At 38.6% G+C, this 10,743-nt stretch overlaps 2 protein-coding genes across 2 annotated transcripts; one reads left to right on the forward strand and one right to left on the reverse strand.

Moving 5' to 3' along the window:
* Positions 1–2,484: 2,484 nt before the first annotated feature.
* On the reverse strand, positions 2,485–4,979 carry LOC127761536 (E3 ubiquitin-protein ligase EL5-like). The gene is made up of 2 exons (XM_052285844.1): positions 4,303–4,979; positions 2,485–2,829 (listed from the first exon to the last, which is right to left on the reverse strand). Exon 1 carries the CDS (start codon positions 4,839–4,841, stop codon positions 4,341–4,343), a length of 501 nt encoding a protein of 166 aa, XP_052141804.1. The 5' UTR covers positions 4,842–4,979; the 3' UTR covers positions 2,485–2,829; positions 4,303–4,340.
* Positions 4,980–9,449: 4,470 nt separating this feature from the next.
* Positions 9,450–10,743, forward strand: LOC127761535 (E3 ubiquitin-protein ligase EL5-like). Its single transcript, XM_052285843.1, has one exon. It carries the CDS (start codon positions 9,896–9,898, stop codon positions 10,493–10,495), a length of 600 nt encoding a protein of 199 aa, XP_052141803.1. The 5' UTR covers positions 9,450–9,895; the 3' UTR covers positions 10,496–10,743.

The following is a 10,743-nucleotide window of genomic DNA, read 5'->3' on the forward strand; positions in this document are numbered from 1 at the left end:
ATATATGAAATCTGATTATATATCAAATTTGATTATGCATGTTATTGTTATCAACTAGATATCTCGATTTCCCTATTGGATATGATCAATTAGGTCCATTTCCACAAGGGTTCTTCCTCTGTTTCCTCTTTCTTATGAATTTGATGATATGGGAGAAAATAGAAACTCATTGGTATATATCGAAGATGAAGAATGAAATGAAAGATCAATTGGTTGATAAAGAAGAGAAATGTAATAATGAGTCCATACACATCTAATGATTATTATTAGAATCTAACAACGAGATCCAAAAAGCAGTTCGGAGAATTCAAATTATCATTCAGTTGTACTTCTTACTTATATCTTTTGTCCATATAGCTTAGAAATAAGATTTTCTTAGTTGATTAAATCCTTAAATCTTTTTTTAACGTTGGGAGCTCATCATGAATCCACTAATCGTTTCTGGATTTGTTTCGTTCTATTGGGCCTGGAGTTGGTCATGGTATTGTAGCATGGCCCTTCTATACTAGTTGTGGTATTCTGGGAACCCTTTTGCTTAATCCTAAAAACAAAACAAGTCACTTAGATTAGATATTTTCTTCTTTTTTATAAACTGGTGCTTGCTTTTGGATTTCCAATTGTATCATATCTTTACTCCCATTTATTATTCCTGAAATTTTCTATTTTGAAGGAAAAGATAATATCCCCACCCTAGGATGATTAATGTGAGCATTTGTGTTTTCCTTCTCGTCTTTTATTTAGAGTAGTGGAAAGTACTCTCCTTTGTTTAGGAACTTACTTATGTAACATTTCTTTTAAGAAATAAGGTCTTTCAAATGTCAAATAAGACATAATTAGGATAGCTTAATCTGAAAGAAATTACAGTCGATATCTGAATAAAATGGGATGAGAAAATAAAAAGGAAAATAAAGTAATAGAGAATTCAGACAAATTTATCATTGTTTTTCACTTTATTAAAGAAATGAATCGAGCACAACTCTTATCACCATTGCCAAGTCTAACCAGAGGTCACAGACGGTTATCGCCTCAAGATCAAAAGCTACTTTATGGTATTAGCCTCCAAGGGAAAACATCTGTTGGCACTGGTAACTCGGCAGTAATTTTTAAGTAATAGTAAGTACATCAAGCATCATCTTGGATCAAACTTTTTTTCAGACAAGTAATAGTAAGTACATCAAACAAAGCCTCACTATTATTCCAAGATGTTTGATGATATGACTAATAACAAATATTTTTTTCAGACAAGTGCCCCCTTGGCTGTATATGATCCGATCCATTCGTGTGCATGCTCGTACTAGCGTCATGGAGATAACCCTTGTTAGTTTAGATAACTATAAACAAATATGCATATATGCATGCGAAATCTTTTGCAGATCTAACTTCATGTCATGCTCCCCAGTTATTTAACGCAAATCGTGTTCAATGTCTCTTCGTCCTGCAAGATAGTCGTCACCACTCTGCAGGGATAATTAATTAACAAACACTCTCACTGTAGTACACATCTTGCTAAGCTAGGTTTCTCAACCACTCACAATCTGATGACATACAGAAGCTCAATTAATATATATAAACCGTACGTGTCTTCCTAATCACAAATGGATTATCCTTCGATCAGTTCCTGCTATATCTTAGCAAAATTTGGCTGGACTGTCTTATAGCCTCTTCCTGCAGTAACTCTCTCCGGGGAATTGGTAGTAGTGATTGTCTGACGACTGATATACTAGTTAGTTAGACCCTATTTAGTTTCCAAAAACTTTTTCCCAAAAACATCAGATCGAATCTTTGAACACATGCATAGAGTATTAAATATAGATAAATTAAAAAACTAATTGCACAATTAGAAGGGAAATCGCGAGACGAATCTTTTGAGCCTTAGTCCATGATTAGCCATAAATACTATAGTAACCCATATGTGCTAATGATGGATTAATTAGGCTCAAAAGATTCGTCTCGCAGTTTCCAGGCGAGTTATGAAATTAGTTTTTTCATTTGTGTCCGAAAACCCCTTCCGACATCCGGTCAAACGTCCGATGTGACAAAAAAAAATTTTCTTTTGGCAAACTAAACATGCCCAATTTGGTTACATCATGAGGAAAGAACGGAGCACACAGTTGAAATGGGTTCAGGGCCTTTGATCAGCCTGATTCCATGTACACACAGTAATGATTGACAGCCCATCCAACCCATGAAAGGAGAGCCCAATTTGAGGACATGACTTGAACACAGTAAGTTTTCCCGATTCTCGCGGAAATGAATTGATTAATGTGAAACTTTTGTATTCCAAAAGTGGCCGGAATGTCATTTTGGTTTAATTATAATAGTTATTTTGCGATCACACATAAGGTGCATAAGGACTCCTACACCGGCCTTGTTTTTTCGTTTACTTATACTTATTAGCCGAAATTTGAATTTTCAACCTTAAATTTGGAGTTGATTTCAAGATTTTTTTTTCATTGCAGTATATTTTTCAGCTTTTGCTTTTAGATCATTAAAAACACATATATAAAAGTTTTATTCACAAATTATTTTCATTTACAAATATACCGTTTCGCTTATGCTTAAAATCAGCGAAACGATGGGGCCGCACATATCATACTCGCACTCACACATCCGCAAATACTCCCCTAAGTACATTCAAATATAAAGAAACCATGATCTGAAAAAAAAAAGGAAACCAATAGCAAATCCTAACCTCATGCACAAAGATATACGGTGCCATTCTGTTTAATACGTACCAACTTGTATGTAATATTCGTAGTATCAGGATTCAAACCTAGAGAATGGACATGTATCCATGACTCCACCAACATATGCCTCCCTGTTTAGTTCCTGCAGTTGATAGCTTGTTCACATAAATTTTGACTTTGGTTATATATTGCTTCACTGTGTATTTTCATTGTTTTTAAGATACTAGGTTTTATGTTAAAAATTCTCCTGACCAAACTTTTTTAAAAAACAACTTAAAATCAGACAAATTTGGCAACTAGCAACAATACAGTGGGGGAATAATATCTCGAAAATATCCCACATTCAGTGTTATCTCTCTTTTCAGGGGGTGACAAAACTTATCCAGCTTTGCAACCTGTCAGTTGCGTATCATGTGTCAATGTTACATTGACACATGATGCGCACGTGCCATCATCCAATGAGCAATGGACAAGTTGCACGGTGAAACGGGATAAGTCCATTGTAGTCTTTGTCAACCTGCTCTACAAGCTCCATGAACCTCAAGATTCTTCAAGTTGCTCTATCAATCTCAAGAATTTAATTGACCCATGACGACGAATATGTAACAACGACGCAGGATATTTTGCAGTGATCGGTGCATGTAACCTACTATGGGGTGAAAATGTTACAGATATTTTGCTGTCCAATCGAAGTGTTGATGCTGAAATTGTTGTATTTTGAGGTCAAAATCTGATATTTCATCGTGAAAGGTACTTTGAATTCAGAAAAGACGCGCGCGACTAACTCAAATAATTAATGGTATTCTGATAATTGCACTTTCTGATACTGCAAAAATTACTCTGCAAAAAATCCCTCCATTCCAAAATATAAGTGTTTTTAGACTCTGACACGGTCCCCGAGATATTATTTTGACCAACAATATATATAAAAATAAGATGTTTTAAATAAAAAATGTGCATATTATGATAGTTTGTTTAATGATAAATCTAGTAGCATTAATTATACATGTTTGATCTTTTTTATATTTTTGCTATTAATAGTCAAAGTTTAAAATGTTTAACTTGTCACTATGCTAAATATGTTTATATTTTGGGACAGATGAAGTAAGAAGCACTCAAGAGGACTCATTAATTAGAAAGGAACTGAACCAATAAAATAATATTAATTTTTTGCTTCAGAAAACAGTTTTCAGCTAGCAGTTTTTTTTTCTTTTTTTGAGAACTAGCTAGGAGTCTATATATAATAATGTTCCTACAATATTTCACATTAATATAACTTACTAGTATACTGCCAATCACAATGACAAACAAAATTATTGTTTCTTATTAAAATATTTGTTCGGCTCCTTTCAGTGATCAGCCCACCCAATATTCAGTTGAGTGCAATCTAATCCATATCACTTTCACTATTAATTACTCCATCTTTGCAATGATACTGGCACGTATACACAAGAAAGTAGGAAGCTAAAGCTGAGCCAAATAAAACCTATCAAAATTCAGCAGAATTAAGAGATCAAATGACACTCTATATTGAAAATTCGTTTGTAATTACAGAATCGAAATCTTTCTAACTGTACTTAATAATTACACTAATCCTAATTAAAACACCTCAAACCTGCCAAATCTGCGGGGCGCGATCCATGGCGCCGGCCGCTAGACTTTGTCGCCGGCCGCGGCGGCGGCGGCGCCGACGTCTCGCCGGCAGAGCGGGCACGTGGCGTGCGAGTACAGCCACATGTCGACGCACTCCACGTGGAACAGGTGCTTGCACTCCGGCAGCCGCCGCACGGCCTCGCCGTCGCGCACCACGCCGAGGCAGATCGCGCACTGCGCCCACCCGCCGCCGCCGCCCGCGGCGCCCCTCCGGTACGCGAACTTGGGGATCGCGGCGAGCGCGGACGGCGCCAGCCCGCGCAGGCCGCCGACAGCGGCGGGTGCGGCCGCGGCGCCGCCGCCACGGCCGGACGGCGACGCCGACGCCGAGGCCGCGTAGCCCTGCAGGGCGACGGCGCGGCGGAAGCAGACGGCCACGGTGAAGACGATGATGGAGGAGGCGAAGGCGAGGCAGACGAGCACCACCGTGTCGCACACGCGGTAGCTCCCGCCGGCGACGGCGTCCGCCGCGGTGGCGCTGCTGGGGTCGTGGGACGACATGGGGCGACCGCGCGCGTGGCGAGGAGTAGTGGGGTGGGTGGTGCTTAATGATTTGCTAGTACATATCGAGCTAAGAATTTAGTGATCTTAATTTGATTAATTAATTGATCTAGCGCTCGATTATTATGATGTGATAGATGCTGGAGGAGAAATGAATTGGGGGATTAGGAGCTCCCTTGTTTCCTTATAAGTCAAATTTTAAATATTTAAAACTTAATTCTTTGAGCAATTTTATGGTCCTTGAAGTTACCATGATGTATTATTTTTTCTATTATAAATTTAGTACATAATAGTAGTATCTAGGTATCAAGAGGTACCAAATTTTATGCTAAATTTTTGATATCTCGTGATATCTTCTCAAGAACGGTAAAAATGCTCTGATTTCTTAAGTTAATTTGTATTCCTTAAGTTAATTTGTATGGTTTTCGGTTGTAATTTATTTTACAAACAATTACTTTTAATCACTAAGTACACAGATATAAAAATTGGTCATAAATTATTTTTTAAATTTTAATTAGCGATTCGCATAAGCAAAATAATGAATCCATTAATCAAGGTTTGAAACAGTGATGTAGTTATCAGACTTATCAAACCCGCCCATATTTGAGTCAACTAAAATTCAGTTGTAGTATAAAAGAAATATTTCAATTTTACAGGTTTTTGTCAATAATTACTTGGTTATCAGTGAAATCGCTACGGAGGGGTATACAGTGACCGATCTTTGTAAATCCTGTGTTAAATCAGTTGATTGTAAAACCGTGGGTAATGCATGAACGGTTTTGTCTAGATAACAAGTTCGGAAGAAATCTTTTTTCTTTTGAAAGAAACTTGACAAGATTATTGGTGATAGTTGCCATTAAGGTCATATCGAACTACTATCGAGGACGGTAGGAAAATGAAACATTGGCCAGGGGTGGCACGTGCATGGTGTCTAATCAAATAGGGTAATGAAGTAGAAATAGTGTCACAAATGGTCCTCTAGACCCTTGAAAACTAAGGCTGTCTTCCCGAGGACTCCTGACACAAAAATGAAGCACGTGATTATAGTAATATTAATTAAGTATTAGCCTAAAAAATTTAAAAAATAGATTAATATAATTTTTTAAAGCAACTTTCATATAGAATTTTTTTTTAAAAAAAACACCGTTTAGCAGTTTGAAAAACATGCGTGCGGAAAACGAGGGAAGTGAGTTAGGAAAGAGGTGAAAAGAGCGTATCCTAAGAGGGTTAACAATTAATGTGAATGGTTTAAGGTGACTGGTTTTCATCATAATTAAAATCTGAAGAAACTTTGATCAAACCTGAATATTTTTTAAAAATGCACAAAAGAATTAAATAGTTACGGGGCGAAAGAGGTGAAATTCATGAAAGTTTTTTAGAGAGTAAATTGCATCAGTTATATACGAACTTGTCAGATATGTCTACATGAACTTGTAAAATACTTATTTTGGTGCACGAACTTGTTTGATGCATGCGAACAAAGTCAAAATCACACGGCAAATTTAATCTTTTTAATTTTGTTGTTGATTTAAACTCTATGTAAACATGTGTCTTAGGAGGATAAACATATAATAAGACATAAGGATTGCATAAAACATAAAAAAAACCAAGAAATGATGTAAGGGATAGAAACAAAGAAATATAAAGTGGAAATTAAGTTTACAAGTATAACCTTTCTAATATGTGCACGCACATCATCTACTACTTTATAATTTATAATATTCAACATAGAAAAATCGGTCTTATCGTATCATTTTAGCCTTAGTTTGCATGTATCGAACAAGTTTATATACCAAAACGAGCATTTTACAAGTTCATACAGTAAATTACATCTACCTGACAAGTTCATGTACCGCTAATGTAATTTACTCTTTTTTAAAAAAAATATTCTGGAATTTTGAACCCGGGTCATAGCCTGGACACAACCACCACCACAAATAGTCCAATAACCCCTGGTGCACTCAGAAGCGACAATACCTTCGAATTATACTTATTTTATTTAGTTTAGTTTTGACATAGGCCGTTTTTAGTTTCCCTTTGTTTCTAACTTTCCATCACATCATATCACATGAAAATTTTCCTACACACATAAACTTCCAATTTTTTTTCCAAAATTCTAACTTTCTTCAAACTTCTAACTTTTTTCAGGAACTAAACACACCCATAGATGATGAGAGCCACCTGAGCAGAATGATCATCTCTACCATAATAGGTCGCGCTCATTTGGTATGACTATAGCATAGTACAACAAGATTATATAATTTTGATATATGTAGCTGAAAATAAAAATACGTTATTTTATTTATGTGATATTAAATTTTGTTTACATGTATACATTGACCTCGTTATAGTTCTATTAAATGTAAAAAAAATTAATCAATTACATTTAATTCATTATTCTATTTATTTCGATTTTGGTTCAAGTGAAACTTATTATATTCAAGTTTGTAGGTAGTAGACATTTCAGTAGCCAATGCAGTAATACACCTGTAAATTCAAAATAATTTGTAAATATATGGCATAAAGAATAATAAACTGAAAAAAAAACAAAATTCATGTTCGACCGATGTTAGGCATGACCGTACTATATCATGTTCAATCATTCTGATCCTACAAAAATATTTTTTTCTGATCCATGTCATGTGGTCTACATCCCAATTCTTCTAATGAAGTCTACATCCAATTATCTGAATTGTGACGTGTATGATCCAACGCCAAGATATTTTGTTCTCCTCGTTGTGCAAGAAATCAATGGGGGACCTGAGATGCGACACTTTTTACAATAAGAGAGAAAAACTAAGCCGGGTAATGCAATTGCGTGTTATCAAAAAATAAAAAACACAAGACATAGCATCTATAGTTTTTCGCTATTGTTTCTATTTATTCATGACTTAATTCAAGCATACCAAATGGATCTCTGTTTTAGTTATTTATCACTAGAACACATTAACCACAGGACAATTGACGAATACAACAGAGTACATTGCCTTAACGGTACATGCAAATCGATGTAAAATACATGTCTAAGCATTGTGTATAGCAAAGTTACTTCTGTTCCTAATCTGCACCTGAGTAAGGCTCCTAGGTTGTAGCCAAGAAGCTCAATAACTTCTGTAGTCAACAGCTTGATGAGTGAAACCCTGAATTTCAACCATATGCCTAATACTATAATGCAATATATTATAGTACCATTATGTTTCCAAGATATAGTTAAAAATAAATGAGTTATCCTCATAATGATGCTTATGATGCTTATTTAAAAACGAAAATGACAGTAGACTACGCTTTCTTTTGTGGCACACACAACTAGCTTACTTGCGCTGCTCTGATTCTTCCTCCCTGGTTCCATCTCTGCACATTTCCACATCGGTCAGTAGTTTTCAGATTTCACCTTTACCTTCTTCTTTTTCCAAGAATGATTTCAGCTTGACCTATTCTTCTCACGTTTTTGTATAGTTATTTTTGCCTTGGATTATTTGTTCAACGCTTCTAAAAATACGATTTCTCAAAAGAAATTCTTTTACTTCGTACCACTTGTTCTAAGCTACTGGTATTATTGAAGTTTATTTCTTAAATTATTGGTTCATCGCGCTCATCAAGGAAACAGTCCGTCTAAATTATTTGAATTGAAGACACTCCTAATATTGTTAGGTAGACAGATTGTTTCAGGATTCAGACTTTCAGAGTTCAGAGACCATAGAAAAGACCCTGAGCTGCTGCAGACAGCAGCTGCTCATATGGGGTGTTCCTTGTGGATAGACATCCAGTTATTATCCACTTGAATTGCTTTTGGATGGCTCTGTGGCCGGGTTGCTGCCTAATTCCATCGTCGCTGTCACCACCTCAAATAATTCTCCTCAGTTTCGTCAGTCTTCAGCTGAAGATCAATGCACATTGGCGATTGCTAGGGTCGTTTTCGAGAACAAGAACAATCCAGAGGCGCCGCTGGAAAAGTTCTTAAAAATGACATGAGTATTCATGTCCCCGTTCATCTTATTCTTGTTTATCACTTCAAAAAATGATTAAAAGTTTCTCACCTGTATTGACATTATCGAAACAAACATGTTGTTGTGACTAACTTTTGAATTTTTTAGAAGCGCAGGTGCACTTCTCTCTATGTACGTACGCGTCCTCTACATATGCTGGAAAATTGTTAGGACCGTGAATACACTTCTAATAAAATTATGAATAAGCATCTACAACTTAAATCATTAAAGAATAATGGATAGGCATTTACCTACATAGAACTCTCTCATTGTTCGCTTGCTGGCTTATCAGCCACATAAAAGTAAAAAAAAATATAAATATTTTAAGTTGATTTTAAGATATTTTTTGATGGTAGTTTGTTTTTCAGTATTAGATTTTACTTAAAGTTAATTTCAATTGTTTCGTTTATTTTTCTACAGGATATCCTCTGGCCATGCATACACAAACTCCTGGCGAATTCTCTGCTTAATAAAACCTTTGGCGAATCGTTTAAGCTGATCCTACTTTATTCAAGCCTGCACCTACCAGAAATTTCCTACCGTGTTTTTAAATCTGAACTTTGCTTTCAACACATGGAGCAACTTACCATGAGGTCCATTGAACAATTACACTAATTAATAGCTAATTAATATCAGCACCTGTCCTCCAAATCCTGTGTGCTCAACCTCAACCATCACCCAGTTTGCAACTCCAATCCATGTGCAAGAAATCGAAGTTTCTCCATTCACACACACACAAACAAAAAAAAAAAATCGAAGTTTCTAGCAGCAGCTAAGCTAAGCTAAGCTTACCTTCCACTTCCAAACCGCACCACTTGTGGAAGCAAAAGACAGTTCTAGCACACCAAACCGCAATTAATTAGCACTAATCGCTTGCATAATCACGATCTTTATCTTGATACAAAAGCATCCACGATGATTGCCTCCCGGCCAGCCATTCCCCGCCACTAATCCATAATTTTTATTCTGTTCGCAACCAGCCAAACTGAGGCCGAGAAGAAGCGTAGCTGCGTAGGCATATCGGCTTTGCTTTGAGCTAAGCTTGGGCTGAGTGAGTGTGTGTGGCACATGTCGTCGACGGCGGCGGGCGGCGCGCCGGGGCCGGCGGCGCAGCGTCATGGCGGCGGCGGCGGTGGAGGGGGGTGCTGCAGCTCAGGCGTGACGCTGGAGCTCGTCGGCGCGTTCACGGCGGTGTGCCTGGTGCTGTACGGGGTGATACTCTACTTCAACTACCTGTACGTGCGGTGGAGCGGCCGCGACGGCGTGCACCGGACTTCGGGCGGCGGCGGCGGCGGAGGGGGTGGAGCGGCGGCGAGGAAGAGGGGCGGCGGCGGCGGCCTCGACAAGGCGGCGCTGGCGGCCATCCCGGTGTTCAGGTTCAAGGCGTCGGCGTCGGCGGCGGCGCTCGGCGGCGGCGAGGCGGAGTGCGCGGTGTGCCTGAGCGGCATGCAGGACGGCGACGCGGTGCGCGCGCTGCCCGGGTGCGGCCACGCCTTCCACGCCGGCTGCGTCGACGCCTGGCTCCGCGCCCACGGCACCTGCCCCGTCTGCCGCGCGCGCCCCGCCGTGCCGCCTCCTCCGCCGGCGAAACCACCCTGCCTGAAGGCGCCGGAGCCCGCCGCCGCCGCCGCCGGCCGGCAGCCGGTCGACCTGGAGAGCCAAGTATAGCACTAAGCTAATCAAGACGGTTAGTTAATTTTAGCCATGTATAAAATCTAGTTAGCTCCTACTCCTACTACTACATGTTCCTTAATTAGTTTTAATTTTGTTTTTGCGTTCTTGAAATCAAACGCCATTTTCGTCAATAATCCAGCAACGCCATTGTTCCCATTGAGATGAACAATGCCTATGTCCAATGTCTTGGCACTCTGTAAATCACTTTTTGTTGTTTTGCTGTAATTTTTTTCCCCTGGTTT

The sequence above is a fragment of the Oryza glaberrima genome, chromosome 2 (genome assembly GCF_000147395.1).
Source record: "Oryza glaberrima chromosome 2, OglaRS2, whole genome shotgun sequence".
NCBI classification, from domain to species: domain Eukaryota; kingdom Viridiplantae; phylum Streptophyta; class Magnoliopsida; order Poales; family Poaceae; genus Oryza; species Oryza glaberrima.

Coding starts and splice junctions, on each gene's coding strand:
- LOC127761535 (XM_052285843.1), top strand. CDS start 9,896: ATGTCGTCGACGGCGGCGGGCGGCGCGCCGGGGCCGGCGGCGCAGCGT.
- LOC127761536 (XM_052285844.1), bottom strand. CDS start 4,841: ATGTCGTCCCACGACCCCAGCAGCGCCACCGCGGCGGACGCCGTCGCC.